Source organism: Sarcophilus harrisii, chromosome 2, assembly GCF_902635505.1.
Source record: "Sarcophilus harrisii chromosome 2, mSarHar1.11, whole genome shotgun sequence".
Lineage (NCBI taxonomy): Eukaryota > Metazoa > Chordata > Mammalia > Dasyuromorphia > Dasyuridae > Sarcophilus > Sarcophilus harrisii.
The window spans coordinates 654,577,770-654,600,098 of NC_045427.1; the positions used below are offsets into that span (position 1 = coordinate 654,577,770).

General features: G+C 44.7%; 1 protein-coding gene across 1 annotated transcript in view; it reads left to right on the forward strand.

Annotated features, from left to right (window-relative positions):
* Positions 1-22,329, forward strand: part of DOCK1 (dedicator of cytokinesis 1) — a 445,579-nt gene that overhangs the window by 31,367 nt on the left and 391,883 nt on the right. Inside the window, 6 exon segments of the mRNA XM_031957020.1 lie at positions 7,468-7,508; positions 10,731-10,786; positions 13,261-13,357; positions 13,651-13,799; positions 18,632-18,767; positions 19,703-19,860. Coding sequence (XP_031812880.1) covers positions 7,468-7,508; positions 10,731-10,786; positions 13,261-13,357; positions 13,651-13,799; positions 18,632-18,767; positions 19,703-19,860 — 637 coding nt within the window.

Here is a 22,329-nt window from a genome sequence, read left to right on the forward strand (position 1 = left end):
GCCCTTCCCCTCCCCTCCTGGGTCCAGAGTGAGTAGGATGGTGGCGGGCTGGGTGATGAGCAGGGGCAGGGCCATGTGGCCCAGAGGATGGAGACGGGCGCTGATTTTCGGAGTCCTTGGCTTTTCAGACGGTCGGTTTGAGTTTGCCACTTTACGAATGTCAATGTGACAAGAAACCTTTTGTTTGGGGCTTTTACTGTGGAAGAGGAAAGCAATAATACTAAAGGCCGGCCTAGGGATGGGATGACGTGTCTGTTCTCAGAATCAGACGCAGATTTTTCAGTGTTTTTAAAAACTGACAATAACAACAACAATAGTAACAAGACCAGCAGTTCTACAGCACTTTAATGCTTTACAAACATCCCCTCTTGATATTCCCATCAGCCTGAGTATGCTAATGAGTGTTAATAACTCATAAGTCAGTGCTAATGCAGGACCTTTGAAATGAGGCAGAGGAGTGGCTTGTGTGACACTGGCAAAGGATCCTGGGGTGTGATGACCGCATATTTTAAAATCAGCCAGAGTCAGGAATTCAAGTTAAGGGAAAATCTTCAATCTTTATTCTCAGTAGAGGTGAAGGATTGGAGGTGAAGGGGGATTGGAGGTGAAGGGGGTATCACGATCGCAATGTGTGCAGCTGCAACAGGAAGCCAGCCAGTAATCTCTCCCCGCCTCTCTTCCTCCCCTCTGCCTCCACCCACCAAAATCGTCTTTTCCTATACAACACATCAGGACTTGCACAGAGAGTGGGCGGGGGCCATTCTTTCTCCAAGCATGTATATTAATAGAGTATAGTCCAATTACTATTTAGCCTCACGTGTTTGGGACCTCAGTGCATCAACTCAAGCTTCAGCCCATTACACTGGGGGGAGGAAACTTCCTCCATGAGTGCGTCAGAACTTTCTCTGGGACTTAGAATCTGAGAGAAGCATGAAAAAAGTAAAAAACTTGTCCCAATAGACTTGGCACCTAATTTATTATTTTTTTTTTGCGAGGTAGCTGGGGTGGAGTGACCCGTCTAGGGTCACACAGCCAGTAAGTTCCGAGGCCAGGTTTGAATTCAGGAAGGGAGTCTTCCCGCTTCCACTGGGTGCTCTGTTTCCTGAGCCATCTTGCCACCCTGTATAGAAACAGAATGAATGTTTATACCAGATACGAGCTTTTGTAAACAGGGCTGAACTGATAGTAGTTGAGAGGAGGGGAGGGAGGATGGCGGAGCCGGGGCCCTCGCCATATCTAGAAATATCCCAGGGATCCACAAAGAATTCAGAACCACCCACGAAGCCGCTCCCCTTCGCTCCCTCGTTTGCTTCTGACTGTCTCTTTGTGGGAGTTGCCTACTGGGGGCTTCAGACAAATCCACGAGGTCCAGGATCACCCATGGATACTGGCCTGCCCATCGTACCAGGCAGGGATGTTGAGGGGGTCACCCAAAGTGACTGCCCGTCCCCTTTTGACAAGCTCTAGCTCGGGCCCAGAGTTCAGGTCTAAGGATTCACTTTGCACAGAGAGCATGAGGGCCCTTGGCCGCCATGTTTCCAGCAGGCTGTGACAGGTCTGTCTGTTCTTTTCCGACACCTCTCGGAAGCCTAGATCTATTAAAATACCAGTGTCCCACCGCCGCTATTTCTGTGGCTGACTCATGCTGTCAGAGAATTTCATTCTATTTGTACCTTTTACACTTAAAATAGTCTCTGTGAAATCTGTTTTCTTCAAGTTAGCCTTGCCTGGAACCAGATGTGAGGCAGCAGGAGCAGATGCCCATCTTACAGGAGCTCAGTCCTCGGAGGGGTTTTTCTGCTCATTTTCCATTTTGGTACTTGTTCTAGTCTCTCATGTGGGGCTGCACCCAGGTAGCGGATCACTTAAGGTAGACAGAAATTCAGAAAGGGGTTTCTCTGGCATGAAGCCCAAGCTCTTCTTTGGGACGCAAGGAAAGTCTGTATGGAAATTGTGATCCTGTAGAGATCCAGTAATTGTGATCCAGTAGCTGTGTCATTGGATAGTTCGATTTTAAAAAATATTTGCCTAGTCTTAAAGTCTAGAACTAGGAAAGGGAGTTAGAGTCATTTTATCAACCCCACGGTGAGCAGAGATATGAGAAGGGAGGAAAGGTTTGTAGAGGGCAGCATAGCAGGATTGGTACCTAATGGTCTTGAAAGTCAAGACCATTTGGTCAAGACCAAATCAAGACTTGGGAAAGGAGGAGAAAGTAGCTCGTTAGCAGATGGCCTGAGGAACTGATGAAGACTAGTTTTAGGAGTCAGAAGGAGCAAGGAGAGATGTGTGATGGGAAATTAGGATTGGATTGAGAAACTTTGGGATTTTTAATCTTGGAAGTGCTTCGCTTATGGAGAGTGATGGAGTTCAAGGCTGTGCCCATCTCTTTGTGTGGCTCAATGGAGTGGAGCCATTTGGACCCTGGGGAGTAGGAAGGAAATCCATGATGATCCCCTGACCTTGAGGCTAGTCGGCTTTCTGTTCACTTTCCCATGCCTCCCTTTTATTTTGCTTAATCTTATTTTAGAATAAATCTTATTGATAGTTTTGGCTTTTGTGTCACTTAAATTTCTCCCTGCATCTTTCTCCTCAGACTGCCTGTCTTATAAGAGGAATTTTTTTTTTCCTTTTTTTTCTTTTATTTTAGTAAAGCTTTTTATTTACAAACCATATATGGGTAATTTTTCAACATTGACCCTTGCAAAGCCTTCTATTCCAAATTATCCCCTTCTTCCCTCCATCCCCTCCCCTAGATGGCAGGTAGTCCCACACATGTTAAATATGTTAAAACATAAGTGAAATCTAATATATGTATACATATGTATACAGTTACCTTGCTGCACAAGAAAAATCCTATCAAGAAGGAAAAAGAAAACTGAGAAAGAAAACAAAATGCAAGCAAACAACAAAAGAAAGAGTGAGAATTCTATGTTGTGGTCTACACTCAGCCCCCACAGTCTCTCTCTGGGTGTAGATGGCTCTCTTCACCACTGAACAAGTAGAACTGGTTTGAAGAGTCACGTCCATCAGAATTGATGCTCGTATAGTCTTGTTGTTGCCGTGTACAATGATCTCCTGGTCCTGCTCATTTCACTCAGCATCAGTTCCTGTAAGTCTCTCCAGGCCTCTCTTAAATCCTCCTGTTGGTTGTTTCTTACAGAACAATAATATTCCATAAAAGGAATATTTTTTAAAGAAAAAAAAGGAAAGGAGGAAAAAGAGAACAAAATCCCAGCCAAATAGACTCACTTATGCTGCCATTTTAATAATGGAACCCTTGTTTTACTTCATCATTAGCTTTTTAAAGCATCCATTAATGTTAACCAGTGCTGTGAATGGAGAGTTCCAGTGGGTATTTATTTGTTAGTGGGCCTTTCCATGATTTCCCATTAGAATGAAAGCTCTTTGAGGTCATTGACTTGTACACTTGTATTTTTGTCTTTGTGACCCCAGTGTGTAGCCCAGCATTCAACACATAGTGGGTGCAAAAAGGTCAGATCCCTTCAGCTTACGTATCATATTGGGATGTGGATTTGGACAGAGTTATCTTGTTGGCTTCCATCTTGGCTTTTGTAAGAATGGCTTTGTCCTTCCATTAATGGCTGAGCTTTCACCCAGAGCTTTTACTCCCAGAAGGAGGCATTTGTCATTCTAAGGTTGTCAGCACAGGGGTCACCTCCTCCCGCACAGCTTTACTTGCTTATGATGAATTAGAAAACAAATATGTCCCCACGCTTTGGCCCTTTTGTAGACCTGGATGGCTGTCCCCCTTTTATTTTTATAGCCTCTACTGGAGTTCTGCATCGATAATAGCATTTCTCCTTCCCTATGAGAAAATCAATTTTGGTACATGATATGACACGCTCCTCTGCCTGGTGGTAATTTTTAGGACGTCATTAAGCTTACTACAGAGAATATGGTTTTTAGATGAGATTTCTTTATTTAAGGATCAGAGGGCGAATTAGCCTTCACATTGGAAGGTTCATTTTCCTGGGTCCTTGGCAGAGTTAGGAAGTAAGTAGATCAGAAGTGGCAGCTTAGATGGAAAATAATGGAGCTCCAAGTCTCTTTCCTTTAAGTCCATATATATTTATTAAGTATCTTTTATGTACCAGACTCCCTGCTAGAGAGTGGGGAAACAAAGGCCAAAATGAAATTTTCTACTGGACCATTTAGGGCTCCTGCTTGTAGGGAGGTAACACGTTAAAAAAAATCTAGGTCAGGTAGTTAGAACAGTCCAAAAAATACTTACAAGTTGCCAAGTGTTTGCCCAACATTTTCATAGCCACTGGATAATTCCACAGTTCTTAGGAATCTCTAGGCTAGGGACATTTTAATAAATCCTAAAAATTCTGTTGTTACTGTCTATAATCCCACACAACACAATCCAGCACAGCACAGCTTCTTCTTTGAGTTAAAATATTCCTTATTCATTCAGTATTTCAATAAATATTAAAGTAATGCCAACGATATGCCAGCCACTCTGCTAAATAAGCCCAGGGTCCTCGCATTTGTACAAAACAAACCATCTCTTAAAATGGCAGCGCTTCAGACTTTCAGAAATAGCGAATGGTCGGAGCCCTCTTTTTAGCCCCTGAGTTTTGTCCAGATTGGCCCCCTTAGCTTATTTCACTCTTTATCTTGTGGCATAGTTTCCAGAGCTCTCGGCATTATGGTTTCCACTGGGAAGGGGATGGAGTAGATGGCTCAGAATTTAACATCTGGATTAACCTCTGCTTGATGTCCTCTTGGTCCTGTTGATCCAAGGCTCCAACAGTTTTCCAGATGTGGCTTTGCATGACCAATGGAGAAGGCATTAAAATGAGGGCTTATATTAATGCAACTTTGCAAACTAATTTTCCTTAATTTACAACATTTTAATATAAATGTAAGACTTTATTCCCACTTACTAGTTTTATCTTATTAACTCTATTGAAAATCCTTTTGAATTTTGTTAGCTCTCGTAGCTTTGTGTCATCCCTCTTTAGGTTTGATAATCCTGCTTTCAACATCATGATCACATTACTGGTAAAAATGTTGACTAGTCCAGGCCTGAGTACAGAGTCTTGTGCCTTCCTCTAGATTGACTCGAGTCCCCTCATCAATATCCTCGCATTTAGCTCTGCAACTACTAAACTGCCCTCTCTCCTCACTTGTCTCATTTTTCCTTGTTCAGAAAAATAAGACGTGAATATTTAGCTGAGAGCAGCCTGCTTCATCTCTCCCATGCCACCTCTATTCAGTTCAATGATTCTACTCGTAAAGGGAATTAAGTTGCTTCCGCTTCCAGGAACCTGTAGTGACACTCAGTGATCCCTGATTGCTTTTCCACAAACACACAAATCAGCTCTTTAGTGATCTGTGATCTGTTCTAGAGAAGTGTCAGCTTGACTGCTGGTCATTTCTGACAGTTCCATTTGAACAGGGGATGGCATTTGCCACTCTATGTCACTTGGCACCTTTTTCTAATCAAATATTCATAAATATTCATAAAAATTCATAAAATTCTTCATGGTTACGAAAATTTGACTTCCCCCACTCTTCAGGAAGATTGTTTTAGTTTTCTTTAGAAATCAACCCATGGAGTCTTCCCTGAATGTCATTCTTCCTTTTTAAAAGTGTTCTTTTTAAGGTCCCTTCCAGCCTGGAAGAGGAGACACAGTAGGTGCTTCATAAATGCTCTGAAGTTTGATTGCTCCATCTTAAAAACCATAGTCTTTAGAATTAACTCTCTTTTAGTGTAACAGTTATTTCACACAGAGGGGCCAGATGGGATGAAGGATTTACCCCAAATCATGGAGGTATGAATTAGGGGCAAAGTCCTGGAGTCAGGAAAGACTGAATTCAAATCTAGCTGGAGCCGCTTTCATAGCTTGGTGACTGTGGTCACATCCCTTCGCTTCTGCCTCTTTTAAGGTCTCATCTATAAAATGGGAACAGATTAATGCAATGAGATACTACTTGTAGTTTTCTGTGAACCTTACGGTATCATTTAAATGCTAGTTATCACCATTGTTAGCTTGGAGTCGGGTTAGGGTTAGGGTTAGACACTTCTCCTGACTTGAAGCTCAGGGCCCGAGTTCAATCATTTAAATGCCAACTTCCCCCAGAGCCTTTTTCTGGGCTCACGTGAGGATTCCTTTTCAGAGGTGGGCACCAAGGGCAGTACCCGGCAGGGTGGGAGTCAGGGAGCTGATTGGCAGAAAATAGGTGCCCACCCATTCATCCATTCTGGGTCAGGGGCAGCTTGATCTCCAGAACTCAGCCTGAATCAGAGCCCCGTGTTCTATGAACCCTCATGAATTCATTTAGGTCGAATTGAATGCCACTTTGGACTAGCTGCCTCGGCTCTGTTAGCTTTTCTTTGCCTTTTCTGATGTGGGCTTGGGAAGGCTGGTCGTTGTTTGGCTTCAGGAATAGTGCAGGAAGACCCGAGTTAGAATCCAGCCGCTGCTGGCCTCCTGTGGCCTGTCCCACCTTAACTGGCCACTATCGATTTCCTCACGAAAGGCTATTATTGCCGTAGCACCTTCCTTCCTCCTGAGTCCCAAAGGTGATTGTCAAATACCTGGAAAACTTGGACTCGCTTGCTAAACACCTGGCTATTATTGAATTACCATTTTATTGCAAACCAAAAGTACCAGCTAAAGGATGGACACAGAAGAGATTCCTTAATTCATTTCCCATGTAGGGTGCATACATTTTGTCTTTACTGTTGTTTCTTTTTCATTAGAATATAAGTTCCCTGAGCGCAGGCACTATTTGGTTATTTAGATAAAATGAGGTGGTAATTATAAAGCACTTAGTGCAGAGTGAGTGCTATGTATGATTTGTTGTTCTTACTATTGTCATTATCAGTACCCCCAGTCCTGGCTTTTGTTGAATGAAGGAATGTTAGGTAAAATAGTAAAAGTGAATTCAAAGAAAGAAGGAAAATGATATTGCAATTAGATGTTATTTTTATGAAAAAGTAATGTAGTTTTTGAATAAAGAAATTGCTTTCAATTATTCTAAGTACGCTTCACAAATCAGTGATTTCATTCTATTTTTTCACTAAAGTTCAAATACTGATTCCAAGAAGACCTATTTATTTTAGAGCCTGTTGACTCTTATTCTGCATAAAGTTCTAATGTATTTGATTAGTATTGTTGTCAGTCCACAGAGTTGTGACTGTTGATTAACACCTACTTTCTTATCCTGGCAGCATCTTGTGTAGATGGAATTGTTTGTATGTTGTTTCTACCATTAGATGGATCTACATTATTTTTTTTGTCTTTCCTTATATCCCCATGGCTTAGCACACTTCCTGACATATAGTAAGTGCCTAATACATGCTTGTTGATGTGACTTCTTGACTAGTGTGATGCGCATTTTCTGCTAGTTTCAGGCACTAGTACAGTAGATAATGTATGCCTTTTACTGTTTGGATGGATCTGATTTCTTTTTCCCCTTTTTCTCTTTCTTTAGGGTGGTACAGAGGATATACTTTGAGAAAAAAGTCTAAAAAGGTAAGTCGTCTCAAATTTTCCTCTTTTAAACCTGGGAAAGAACACCCATCTTCTAGCATTCTTTGGTCACTTCTAGTTTAGAAAAAGAAATGGCCCAATTTATTTATTTAACTTTTATCCATTTATTTTAATACACACTGTTGTATGACTCACGTTGGGAGAGGAAGATCAGAACAAAAGGAAAAAACCATGGGAGAGGGAAAAAACCCCCAGAAAAAATAAGTAAACAGAGCATGTGTTGATTTACATTCAGTCAGATCTTTTTCTGGCTGCAGATGGCATTTTCTGTCCAAAGTGTATTGGGATCGCCTTGGATCACTGAGAAGACCCAGGTCCTTCCTAGTTGACCATCGCACAGTCTTGCCGTTCTGTGTACAATGTATTCCCGGTTCTGCTTGTTTGGCTCAGCATCAGTTCGTGTAAATCTTTCCAGGCCTTTCTGAAACCAGCTTCTCCATCGTTTTTTATGGAACAATAATATTCCATTACTTTGCGTACCATACTTGTTCAGCCATTCCCCCTTGGTGGGCATCTAACAAATGGTCTGCTTTAAAGCATGGGATGAATGCTGCGGGAAGCTCGTGGCTGGACACCAGCAGTCCTGGATGTCCAGTGGGAGGCGCTCACCTTGGTGGAAGGTCAGAGGTCGTTCAGAACCTGTGTGAAGGACAGCTCAGTACTCTCAGACAGAGCCTAAGTGCCTTTCAAGCTCTTAGAGTTTTCCAGCCGGCCATTGTCCTCTGCTTCTTGTCACTGACTTTTACGGGTCTTCCGCAGTCAGGTCCAGACTTTTGCTCTCTGCTGAGCTCCGGGCTTCTTAGCTGGCTGAGGCCGCAGGTACAATTGGCCCATCTTCCTTCGAGCTTCACCAAAGCCAGTGACGGCTTCAGAAGCTTTGCCCCTGTGGTCCGGAGCCAGGCTGACCATTCGTAAGTGGGCATTGGAGCCGCTTCTTGGATCTTTTTCTGTCACACTCTTTCACTTTTGTTCTCATTATCTCCTAATTGGCCCAGCTATTGCTCCGTCCCTGCAGCCAGTGCTTCTGCATCTAAGTTGTGCTTCCGGATTGCAAATGCTTCATTTGCTGCCTTGCTAGGGTTGCTTTCCTTCCCTGTAAGAGGGTGAGAAATGGGATGGAGCAGGGAAGTTCTTAGGTTTTCACTGTCATGGACTCCTTTTGCTCTCTCTGCTGAAGTCTCTCTAGAATCAGATTTTTAACTGAGTAAAAGAAAATAGAGCACGTAGATTATATTAAAAAATCCAATTATATTGAAAATACTATTGTCATAATACTAAAAAAAAATCACGGTTCCAGATTGGACTGAATGATTGATAAAATCTCTTCCCACCTCAATCTCTTGTTTTATGAGTCCTATGGGGTAGGCAGTGCTGGTGTGATCACCCCCATTTTACAGATGGCAGACCAAGGCCCAGATTGGGCCTGCCCTGCCCTGCCCTGCACACAAGGTCCTTGAGGCCGGAGGATGGGCTTGAACCTTGGACTTCAGCTCCATTTTCTTTCCCCACTGGCAAACACTGGGACTCCCCGCCATTGTGCCATCCCAATGTGAGAAAATTGTGTCCGTGGGAAGAGAAGGCTTCTTAGAGAGCACCTCCTGGGTGATTCCTTTGCCACAGAGGCCGTCGTCTCTCTGGTCCGATCAATGATGGTTTTTGAGACTATCTTGGTTCGTCTTCATTTCTTCCCAAGGCAGCCCGTCTCCCTTTGGGACGGCTCTTTTAGCAAGGTTTTCTTGTCTTCCCTTCAAATAAGCCATGATGGGGAAGATCAGGAGCTTGCTTGGGGCCATTAAGGGTCATTGAGAAAAGAGCTGTGAGTTCACAGGGAGCTGATTCAGATAGTGGTGCAGTGCTGGGAGAGGCTGGAAACTGTGATGAGCCTCTGGGTGAGAGCAGGAACAGATCTCCGGAGTCCAGCCTCTCCCCTCCCCATTTTACAGATGGGCAAACTGAGACCAAGAGAGGAGAAGGGACTTGACTGAGCTTTTTAGCCTGTTGGTATCTGAGGCTGTATTTGTTTCTGCCTCCAGCACTCCCCTGTGCCTGCCTTAGTTTTAAAAGGGATCCTTGGGCAGTGCTTTTCTGAAGCGTAGCCATGTCCTGGTTCCTGTTCTTGAGAACTGGTCCGACCAGTCAGGCCCTGAGCCAGTGCTCATTTCTGGGATTTGCTTGGCCTGTTGTGAAAGGAAGTTTGGCTTTTAATTCATTCCGTGTCTCTGGTGTTAGTCTTTCTAAGGGCTGAAAAGCTGATCTTTTCCCACGCACAGGGCTGGGCAATGGGGCTGTCTTCCTCATCTCGGGTTCATGGACCTCATTTTTTTACATTCTTCTTGGTGATTGGAGGAGAACAGTTATTAGGGATCCCTTCTTCCCTCCCCCTCCCCACCCCTTTAAAATTGTTTCTAAGGCACAAGCTCCTACCTGCTGATGAATAATTGTATACATTTGTTCCTCTGGAAGATAGATGGCTCCCTGATTCCTTTAAGACCTCACTGTGGTTTGTACAGATCACTTTTTTTTTTAATGGTTAAAAGCCTTTCATTCATTTTATTTTAGAATATTTTATTGATCGCTTTTTTAAACGTCACCTTCCTAGTCACAGATCTCTGTGGCTTCTCCTCCTAGCTCTTGTCACAGAGAATAAAAAAGAGAGAAAAAGTCTTTTAATGGAAATGATTATTTAAATTTTTATTCCTTTTTTGGGGATGGATGAGTTCACAGAGAATAAAAAGGAGAGAAAAAAAAAGTCTTTTAATGAAAATCATTATTTGCATTTTTATTCCTTTTTGGGGACGGATGCGTTCAGATTCTTTTCACAGATTTAAATTTTAAATGTTTGTTTCCCTTTCATCGTGTCTTTTGAAGAACCAAGGGTATGATTTGGTGGTTGAAACTTGGAACTGGGAAGCTTTGGCTTGGAATCTGCCTTTAAACATTTAAATAGTTCGGGATGTTGGGAAAGTGGTCTGAGGATCCATTTCCTCTTCTGTAAAATGGGATCATAATAATAGCTTCTTCGCAGGAACGTTATGAGAATCAGATGAGTCGGTGTATAAAGTACTAGAAAATTGTCAGTTGCTGTGATTGTTGGGATCCTGTGGGCCCAATGCGAGCTGCCGTATTCTCCATTGTTGCAGAATGTCCATTTGATGCATCTGCTTCATATCTAAGTTAACATTTGTTTCTTTCTTTCTGTCCCAGGGTATATTTCCTGCTTCATACATTCACCTAAAGGAAGCAATTGTAGAAGGAAAAGGGTGAGTGCAGTTTTGGAATTGAAGCATCATTATTAAGCTTCACTAGGCTGAGGCCAATCCGGCCCTTTTTGGAGGAGGAAGGAAAGTGAATTTCTGGTCATATTTTGGCGGTCACGTGAGCTGGGCCTTTCGCAGAGCTGGGGTTCCCCGTCTGTGGCTCTGTCTCAGAGCCGGGCGCTTTCTGCTCGGGGCAGGCTTCCTATGTGGCTCCCACCATCAGTGACTCACAGCTTTTCCCTGCACATTCCTATGTCCTGAGTCCCTTTGTCGAGAGGTGTTCCCACCCATCAACCGCACCAGCCCCTTTCAGGGCGACACTGTGTGTGGACACAGCCTGCTTAGAGATGACTTTTTTTTTTTTTTTTTTTTAATTAAAGCTGTTTATTTTCAAAACATATGCATAGATAATTTTTCAGCATTAACCCTCGCAAGACCAGTTTTCCCTCCCCTTCCTCTAGATGGAAAGTAATCCAATATATGTGAAACGAGGTAAGATATATGTTAAATGCAACGTATGCATCCATATTTATACAGTTACCTTGCTGCACAGGAAAAATCAGATCAAAAAGGAAAAAGAATGAGAAAGGAAATAAAATGCAAGCAAACAGCAACACAAAAGTGCCAATGCTGCACTGTGATTCACACTCAGTCTTCTCTTTGGGTGTAGATGGCTCTCTCCATCACAAGATCATTAGAACTGGCCTGAATCGTCTTAGAGATGACTTTTACTCCATGTCCAGTTTGATGTATGCTTCCTAGAGGTCAGAGAGCTGATGGATCAGGCCATTAAAAGTTCATTGGGAAGACAGGAAGCTCTTGGCCAGGTGCATCTTCATCACGGTGAAGGAGGCAGCATTAAACTGTTTTCCCTTTTTATCTCAACTACACCTTCGCACTCAGTTAAATATGTAAATTATAAAATTACTAATCATATGATTGCTGCATAAATGACATTTCTTTGGCTGATTACAAAATTGCCTTTCTAAGTCTGGCACTTTGACCGTCCAGAACGGCCTCGCCGGGGGGTCCCGGTCGCTCGATGCATAATTCGAAAGCAGATAATTTTGAGGTGTAAAGTGGCCATGACCTGCGAGGGGGCCTTTTTCTAGGAAGGGAAAATGCTTAATAGGCAAAGTTCCAAAGGAAGGAAGAGTCCAGGAGAGAATCTGCCACCTGCAACTTGCACAGACTCGTGATGTCGACTGAATTTAAATCTTCATTAGTGGCGTCTCAGGCTCAGAGTGTTCCAAAAGATACCTGTCCATCATCATCAGATGGGAATTCGTTGAACCTAATCGTATGTGACTCTTAATAATGAGCGCCATGGAGATTGGGGCCTGCTCCAGGAGCCCAAATCCATGCTGCCCAAACGTGGCCGTTTTTGCACGTGTTGCAGATGCACTCTAGTCCCTCTTCCTCGTCTGCTGATCTGGTCCCTGACCCATGGTACGCCACCTCCGCTGTCTCTCCCTGAGGTCCTAGGTGCCTTTGCCCGGGGACCCTACAAGTCTGTGGCCCCCACAGGTCCTAGAGCTGCAACAGACTTAGCGTCCATCAGTTCAGGGCCTTCATTTTATACCTAAGGAGGCTGAGCCTTAGCAAGGGAAATCTTAAGTTCACCCAAGTCTTAAGTGGCTGAGCCAAGGAACCCCGATTCCCTTTCTTCTGTGATGCTACAAATAACGCCCACCCCGTGCGGCATGGAGCATCCCATTCTGTCTCAGCCAGTCAGCCCGCTCTTTGCCTTCTTAAGTTCTTTGTCACCACATGAAGAGACTTGTATCCTTTCTCTCATGGAGTCCTCTTTTTCTTCCCCCCTTACTACCCCGCTGCCTTCCCCAGGGGAGGCCATGCAAAGGCTGCTTTCCATTTGACATCCCCCCCTCTCTTTCTGCATTGTATCTTTTCCCCTCCTTCATTTCCATTTCTAATTCCAATTCTGTCCTGGATGCCTTCGATCACCTTCTGGTCTCCCTCCTCCCTTTCCAAACTCACCCTGCCCAGGACTGTCAAGATCAGTCATCCTTCGATGTCATCCCTCCCGATTAGGGATCTTCAGGTTGTCCATTGCCCTTCAGCAGGATCTGGTGCAAACTTGTGTGTCAGTCCATTGATGGTCCCAGGACCCTGGTGCTGCTGTACTGTGGGCAGGATGTCACACTCCCCCGCCCCCATAAGACTTACCCTATGACCCACTTAACCTGACACTTAAAATCTTAGACACTGTGGAATCAAGAAGGTCCTTCTGCTTGATCTCTAACCTGATGATCCCCTGGAGGTGGGAGGGAGCTGATAAGAGACGTGTTGTGACAAAAGTAGTTAATAGCTAAGATTTATACAATGGCTTTCCATTGGTTTTATTATTGGATGCTTCATGCCCCGGCCCGGACAGAAAACAGACAAGACGTGAGTGCTAACTGCTCTGATGTCCAAGCCACGCTTGCTTATTCTAACTTGCACTGTTCCATTTTCAGCCAACATGAAACGGTCATCCCCAGTGAGCTTCCGCTGATCCAGGAGGTGACCACCACTCTGCGGGAATGGTCGATAATATGGCGGCAGCTTTACGTTGTGAGTCACTTTCTTCTCATAGTGCCGGATGTACCGGGGGAACGTTGTTGCCTAAGAATACTTAGGCCCAAGCGTTAGGGACAGGACATTGTGTCAGAAAGGACGCGCAGGGTGGGACGGCTTCAGTTGTGGCCCGATGCTTTTACTCCCCTGGAGCGGGATTTTCATGATCAGGGACTGTGAGTGTGTATGTGTGTCTGACTGTGTGACTTGACTGTGAGTGTGTATGTATATAGATTTTAATTTAAATCGAAGGGCTCACTCTCTTTTCTGTTTCCTTCTCATCCCAACAGCAAGATAACAGGGAAATGTTCCGAAGTGTCCGACACATGATTTACGATCTCATCGAATGGCGGTCCCAGATTCTCTCGGGGACCTTACCCCAAGATGAGCTCAAGGAGCTAAAAAAGAAGGTCACAGCGAAGATCGATTATGGAAACAGGTTTGTTGGGGCTGCTCGCTTTTCCCTGGTGGGTTGACTGGTACTACTTCTGCCCAAAATCTTGGCCAGGTGGGCCCAGCTTTGTATTAGAGGCCCAAAATTCCAAGTGTGGAAATAGTGATTTTGTTTTCTAAAATGATGAGTTCTCTCGGCTCAGGGCCAGAAACTTAAGGGACATATACAGAGAGATCTGGTCAAAAACTGCCTATATTAGTCATAAAGTCTGATGTGGGGCCTTAACCCTGGGGAGCCCAGCTTCTTAAACTGTAGTTTGCACCCCCATATGGGGTCTCATAACTGAATGTGGGGGTCATGAAATTAGCCCTGCTGTAGAGAATTCCTCCTTTCTTCCCTATTCTTCCTTGTTCATCTTGTTTCATCTTGTATACTTCCCAAGTAGACATCCCAAGCAGAGCCCTAAGTTGTGACAAAGAAATAATTGAGAAAAGCCAGTCAACACATGGTATCCATCGGAAAACAAATGCCCCATTCTGCCTAGGTAGGCTACTACCCTTCCTGGTGGCTCGTCCTCATCAGTCTTCCCAAGTTGATCACTGCAGGGATCAGAATTCTAAAGTTCATTGCTAATTCCTTTTGCATTATTTTTGTTAATCACATTATCAAGTGTAATCTAGTCTTAGTGGCAAGAGCAGCCATTGGGAGGAGCGTGTTGAAGATGGCTCTTGTGAGGGGAGAAAGGGCCATTTAGGCTTGAGGTCCTAACCATTAAAACTGGTTGACTCAATTCTCAACTGATAATGTTGGGGGAGGGAAGAATATAGATAAGGGCTCCAGCCGGTGCTATTAGTCACCCATGGCACCTCAGGGGTAACCCTAAGACCCTGAGAAGCTGTAACTAGCCCAGAAATCCAAGTGTCTTTGGCAGTAGGGTTTGCAGTGAGAATGCCTCAGAGCTTACTTGTAGGATGTATGTGTATGTGTGTATAATTATATATATAATATATATGATATAAAATGTGTGTGTATCGTTTGTGTGTGTGTGTGTGTGTGTGTGTGTGTGTGTATATATATATATATACACACACACATACATACATAAATATGTATTACACACACACACACACACACACACACACGCTCTGATCCATATCTCCCACAGTATAGCAGGCTGTACTGAGCCAGGACAACGTGCCGCTTAGAGAGATGGCCGTTCCCCTGTTTGGGGGCCTTCCAGTGGAGGCTGCACTGATAGCTGTGGGAGAGATCAAAGTGGGAATTCCTTTTGCGTGTGAGCAAGATGAGAACGCTGCTGAGGGCCCTTCCAGCCCTCGGAGTCTGGAATTGTCTGGTCATTGATCCACATGAATTTCTTCTTTGAAAGTGGCTCGTTTACATTCTCCAATCTCGGTATTTATTGGGCCTGGGAATCCAGAGTCTGGTCATTCCTTCTTATTGAGGGAGGACCCATTGCTCAAGAGAACAACTGGTTTCTGGGCTAGTATTTCTCTCACTCTGAACAGGAGAGTATTTCCTATTGTCACAACTATGGAGTCTTACGGAAGCTTGGATGGATCTAGAAGTTGTTTGTGTGGAACTTGTACAGAAAATACCACCCTGCATCAGGCCAGATTTTCTGGGCACGGATATTGGTTTTTTTCTTGGCGTAACGTGTTCTGAACTTGTACTCTGAGAAAACTTGCTTAATTTGGCTGAGGGCAGCAGCTTAAGTATCTTCTGTCATGGCGTAATCCTGTTATTGCAGGAAGGAGGTGAAGATTCAATAAAAAAGCCTTCCGGAAGCATTCTGTCCCTAGAGAACGTCGGGGCAGCTGTAACACGGCACCAACCCAGACTGGCAGCTGGCGGTCCCTCCGGGATCGACCCAGAGCTTGGGCTGTTCCAGTTTTCAGAGATAACTTTAAGAGGAAAGTCAGAAAAATCTGGGCAGGGTTCCAGGATGGTGATGCAGTGATAATGTAGTTATCATCATCATCATCATCCATTGATTTATTCTTATAAAGTTTACTTAGTATTCTGTTTTCATTTACGCTCATGAGCTTGGGGAGATTGCTTCAATAATTCTCATTCTCTGGACAAAGAAACGGATATTTAGAGAGAAAAAGTGATTTTCCTGAAATGATTCTGTCTTATTTCGGATCCACTTTGTCTGGGAGGACAAGAGAAGACAGATCTGGCCTGGATCTCAGACTCTGGATTCAAGTTCTGCCACCTTTGCGTCCTGCTGTGTGAGTCAGGCAGGCTGCCTCATCCTGCAGAGCTCCAGGCAGTTTTCCTGGACTACACCTCCCAGAGGAGGTGCTGAGCTGCCTCAGTGGATGCAATTCCTCCCCTGGAGTTTCCCCGCCCAACTGAAATAATACGTAAAACTAACTGCCCTTGCAAGCCTGCAAGCTGTCCAATTGCTGGCTCTTCCCGTTGCTCTTGTTCGGATCTGATCCAACAATCCCCAAATATCTGAGATATTATTATGAGTATATATTGCTGGTAGATCATAAACTCCTTGAGGGCTTAGTTTTTGTTTGTATTTCCCTCACCAAGGTCACGACTTTTATACAGCAGATGCTCAATAAATTTCCCTTGATGGAATGCCCAGTTAGAAATTGTCAGAAGCAAGATGGTCTCCCCCAAGCTCCACCACCACATGTCTCTCTGCCGGCAGATGGACAATGTCGGTCCTGGGGACTTCCTGAGGACCCCATGGGCCCTGGAGAGGATCCTGAGCGGGCCTGACTACAGCCAATGGAGTGAAGAAAAGGATGTGGATCCTGACTCCCAAAGTCCAGGGTCCAATTCCCTGGGCCGCCATTTCCTCATCTGTGAAATGCTGGGGTCGGAAGCTGGGCTCTGTGGCCCCGGCCGCTCTCGGGCTGTGGTCCACTCCCCCTCTCCGAGGTCTTTCCTGCCCTACAAACCTTGTGATTCTAGTGTCGTCGTTTCCATACAGATGTGTATTAGAACAGAGATGCAGAGGCCCCCTCCCCCCCGACACCCCCAGACCCGAGCTCTCGGGAGAGTGGGGGCTGTCTCACGGCTGGTTCTGAGCTGCCCAGCGCTGAATGCGGAACGTCTCTGGAGATATTTCTCCATCAGGCAGCCTGCCTCCAGGTGACGGCCGCGCCATCCCCTGTTCTTCACAAGCAGGCGCATGTTTCCAGCGGTTATGAAAAGATAACATTAATTCCAGTAATTGCCTCTCAAATACTACTGTGGCTCTGTAATCGCTGTTTAAATACTCATACGTGTTCAACATGTGTCAGGACTTTTCTCTGGGTTAGGCCCGACTCTTGCCAAAGGGGAGGCTTCTGGCTGGCTGTGGAGATGGATTTTGCAAGAGTTGTCATTATATCTTTATTTCCAATCCCCGTTTCAAATAGTCTCGTCTTTTCCCTTAACCATCTGAGACAATGGAGATAAGATGGAGTCTATAATGTCCGTTTTGGTTATTAATGTAGTAAAGACCAATGAGAAAGGCCAATTTCTGTTGATTTATTGACTGTGGGATCAAGAGTTACCTTATTTGTAGAATGTTGGGAATTTCTGGTTAATGTGTTCCCTTAGATTTTATGTTATAGATTAACTTTATTTAAATGCTTTATTTATTTATTTTTAAATTTTAATTCTTAAAACATTGGACTTGTGATTTTTTTTTTTTGGGGTGGATGGACCTGCCTGTGAAGAAACTGCTCTCCCTGATGCAGGCTGGTTGCCACCAGGTAGAACTGGGATGCTGCTGACATTTTACGTTGGGTAGCGGCGTCTGAGCACCTGGCCAAGGAGGAGGTTAAAGCCATTCTGGGTAATTCCCAGGCTGAGGCTTGGGGATCCCACAGGACAAAGTGGCATTTAAAAGGCCCTTTTGTAACTCCCTTTGTACATGGAAGGAAAGGGGTTTGATCCTGGGAATGAATCTGAGAAAGAAAAGGACCTCCCCAGGGTAAAAGGCCAGAAGGAAGATTTGAACCCTGTATCCGCTGACATGGGAGCCTGCAGATTTTACACTGGATCCTCCCAGAATCCCATCCTTCCAGGGCACTTTACTTTCCCTTGATATGCTTAAACCTTCCTTTGTTCTTTTTCCGATCTCCATCCCACAGACCCCCACAAAGAAACAGGCAAATTTAACTTTCTGGGCCTATAGAATAGCATCAAACGACCTTAGGCTTTAGCGTGTTCTTTTCTTGCTGCTTTGTCTTAATTCTGATTTTGCACGAAACCCCAGATTTCCCGAGTGTCGAGAGGAGCTTCTTGCGTTGCCGGCTGGTGTTTTCTCTGCCCTTTGTACATTGAGGTCATAGTACAAGGAGTACATTTTGGTGTCGGAGGAGGGACTGAAGTCGGTCTTCCAGGCTGGCTCTTTCTTCCCTGGGCCCACTTAATCAGAGCCATTTTAAGTGTTTTCCTACCTATTTCCGTATTCTGTGGCTGCGTTCCATTTGAGCGTGGAGGGCTCGCACTGATATACTTCCCAACTCCAAGAAGCTTCCTTATCACAAAGCCAAACGCTGAGTGAAAGCAATGGAGCCAGCAGGCCTGGTGCAACCTTTCCAGACCGAGGAGAGATGGGTATTTTATCTTCCTTATAATGACTTTTAGAGTCTGGCGAGTCTGATACACTGCCTTGCAAAGGGAACTATTTATTGCAATGATCCTGAGCTTTAGGTTGGAATTTCTTTTTCAAAGAATGGAATGTATTTTGAGTTAATGAAAAAGGATTCAAAGAAAAGCATCCTGGGGCCGGGGAGCCCTGCAGAGTCCTCTGGTGACGCTGTGGGTCCCCGGTCGGTTCCGGTACCCAATGCCGACCGAATGACCCCTCTTCAGGATGTATCAGCGAATTCTTCTCATTGTAGAGTTCTGGATTTGGATCTGGTTGTCCGGGATGAAGACGGGAACATATTAGATCCAGAGCTGACCAGCACCATAAGCCTCTTCCAAGCGCATGAAATCGCCTCCAAGCAAGTCGAAGAAAGATTGCGAGAAGAAAAGGTGAGTCGGCCTTGGGCGCGCTCTGTGGAAAGGTGACTGCTCTGGGGTGGGCTGGGGCCCTGACGTCTGTCAAGTTCAGGAGAGTCTCAGGAGGCAGCTTCTCACACGACGGTTTGTGTCAATTGAGTGACTTGTGTATGTGGGACGTTATGTGGTTTTGGGAAAGTTGGGAAAGAAAGCGGGGCCCTCTGGGCTCTGGTTGTGACTTGGGGTTCACGTAGTGTCTGAACTGGAATAGTCCTGATCCAGGTGGGAGGAGAGTCATGGGAATAAAGGTTGCTCTCCCAGGGAGTCAGGAAGAGCTGGCTGTGAGCCCTGGCGTAGGAATATTCTGGCTGGATGACCATGTACTGGTCACTAGCTGTTTATTGTCCTGGATTCACTCCCTTGGAGTTGGTCATCCATGGTGTACCTGGGAGGAGTCGTCCACCCGGAGGGGATCTTCTACCCGGGAGGGATCTTCTACCCGGGAGGGATCTTCCACCGGGGAGGGATCTTCCACCTGGGAGGGATCGTCCAGCCGGGAGGGAGTTCCCTCACTTTAGGCCCACCTCCAGGTAAGCAGGTATGGGTCTAACGCTGCTCTTCCTCTCCCTCACTGTTGGGATCCAAGACTAGGAGGGATCTTAGCACTCCTGAGTCCAGTCCCTCATTTGACAGAGAGTGACTGAGACCCAGCCCACTGACCGGCCAGTAAGTGTGGGCTTCACACCCGGGCCTCCTGCCCAGCCCGGAGCTCTGGCCACCGCGGGCCATGTGGGGAGCGGACTTTGGGTCAGTGTTGGCCCCGTGGGGGACTCTCCGAGGGTCCTTCAGAAGAAATGTTCGGCGTGAAGCCTTGGTCCTTGTGTTGTGGGGGGGGTTCCTTCACCCCCTCAGTTTACTTGGGGGGCTCTCGGCCGGTCACTCATTGCTCTTCCCCTCCCCTACTCTAGTCTCAGAGGCAGAACATGGACATTAACAGACAAGCCAGGTTCGCCGCCACGCCCTCCTTCGCCCTGCTGGTCAACCTGAAGAACGTAGTTTGCAAGATCGGAGAAGACGCTGAAGTGCTCATGTCTCTCTATGACCCTGTGGAGTCCAAGTTCATCAGGTGGGGGCTCCCTGGCTGCCATCTTGGGGTGGGTGTGGGGCCCCAGTATGTGGAAATATGTGGAAGATAAACACCCACGAAAGCTGTTGGATGGAGACAGATGCAGACACTCAGAGGGTACTGGCCCAGTGCCCCCCAGACTAGGGCCCGGCAAGGTTCTCGCCACCAGCCTTTTTTTGGGGCTTTCCCAGCTTTTTGGGAAGACTGGAACCTGAGGGTGGCCTGCCAGCCCCAAAATGGGGCTGTCCCACTGTCAGGAAGCAGCCAGGCTGACCTTCTGCCCCCGAGCAGTGCTAGCCCTGGGACATGAACAGATCACTTAATCTTGTGCCTCTGTGTTCCCATCTGTAACATGGGACCAACAGCTGTCCTGGTCGCCAAAGGCTCCCTGGAAAAGGGACTTTCTGGGTAAGAGCAGCCTGTGGGAATGTTCAGAGGCTTCGAGCTGGAAAGCACCCATGGTTTCATTTTACAGATGGGGAAACTGAGGCTTAGGGAAGCCAAGTGCCTGGCAAGTATGTGTCTGAAGCAGGATTTTGGCTCAGGTCTCCCTGATTCTAGCCCTCTGAGCCCATCTCCTTAGAAGGTTCTTTTGTTCTTTTTAAGCTTTAAACCTTGAAAACCAGATTATAGGTTTGCTTGAAATCTGCCAAACTTAAAATACCACTGGGATGCAGATGCCTTTTCTCATAGAAAGGGTCACATGACAGGTTGCTATCCCCCAGGTAACTTTGGCCAGCTGGTCCTGATGGAGGAAGTGAAGGTTTTTTGTAAAGAAATGAAAAGTATTGAGGTGCAGGGTCCCCTTTGGCTCACTGAGGACCTCTGTGGGTCCCCTAAGAACAAACAAAATAATGAGGATGAGATGAATGGTGTCAGCCCCTTCCTATGGGATTTGACAGGATAATCAGGATTGTGACAGGGAGGGACTGGGGTTTTCTTTGCCTTTAAACCTGCCATGCATAGGACGTGGTTGGCCAGTTTTTATTTATTCTAGGATCTAAAATAATATTGATTATAATCGTAATTTATGGTTGGATCAGACAGAAGTTATTAATAAGTTTGCTTTAGAATGAGCAATGGGAAATGGCTTAAAACCTACCTTTTGAAGACCCTCAGCAGAGAGAAAATATGGCAGATTTCAGTGTTTTCTATTTTTCATTTTGAAAAAAGTCATTTTTTCCTCAGTAACATATTATGACTATTTTTTAAACATTAATTTAAAAAAAATTTTTTGAATCCCAATTCTCTCCCTTCCTCCCTTCCACCCTGCTGGAGAAGACAAGCCTTCTGATATAAGCTATACATGTGCAGTCATGCAAAACATATTTCCATCTTAATCTTGTTGTGAAAGAAAGCACAGATCAAAACAATAAACCAAAAAGAAAAAAAAATGTATGCTTTGGTTTGCATTCAGATTCTATTGGTTCTTTTTCTGGACAAGGGTAACATTTTTCATCATAAGATTCAAACTCTTCCCTCAGATCCCCTATCATCCCATCCTTTGTGAAAGCTTTTTCATGTACCCCATTTTCCCCCTTCCTCTCCTCTTCTCTTAGGGCACTTTTTTTTTCTCACTCCTTAAATTTACTTTTTAAAAATACCATCCCATAACTTTTAGTTCATACCTGTCTTTTCTATGTATATTCCTCATTGCTCTAATAATGAGAAGGTTCTTAGTTGAATTAAAAATATCATTTTCTGTGTAGGAATATAAAGAGCTTAATCTTATTGAATTTATTATGATTCCTCTTTCTTGTTTATGTTTTCCTGATGCTCTTGAGTTGTATTTAAAAGTCAGATTTTCTTTTCAGCTCTGGTCTTTTCATCAGTAATCATCGAAAGTCCTTTGTTTCACTGAATGTCTGGTTTTTTTCTCCCTAATGGATTATACTCACTTTTGCCACATAGTTTATTCTTTGTTGTAACCCTAGCTCCTTTGGCCTCTGGAATATCATATTCCAAACCCAATTGTCCTCTAATGTAGAAGCCGCTAAGTATTGTGTTATTCCACAATATTTGAATTATTCTTTTCTCGTTGCTTGCAACATTTTTTTCTTGTTCTGGGAGATCTGGAACTTGGCTATATTATTCCTGGAAGTTTTCATTTTGGGATCTCTTTCAGGAAATGCTTGATAGATTCTTCTAATCTCTATTTTATCCTCTGGTTTTAGCATATCTGAGCAGTTTTCCTTGATAATTTCTTTCCTTTAAAAAAAAAAAACAATTAACATTTATTTGTTATTTTTTCTTTTTTTTTCATTATTCAGTATTATATTTTTCCCCATTTACATGTAAAACAATTTTTAATATTTGTTTTGAAGACTTTGAGTTCCAGATTCTCTTTCTTCTTCTCTTCCCACCTTCCCTCATTGAGAAGGCAGATGTGGAAACTTTCCATTAAAGTCATGTTGTGAAAGAAAACAGAATATTGATTCCTTCTTCCAAAAATACCCCAGACTCCAAAAA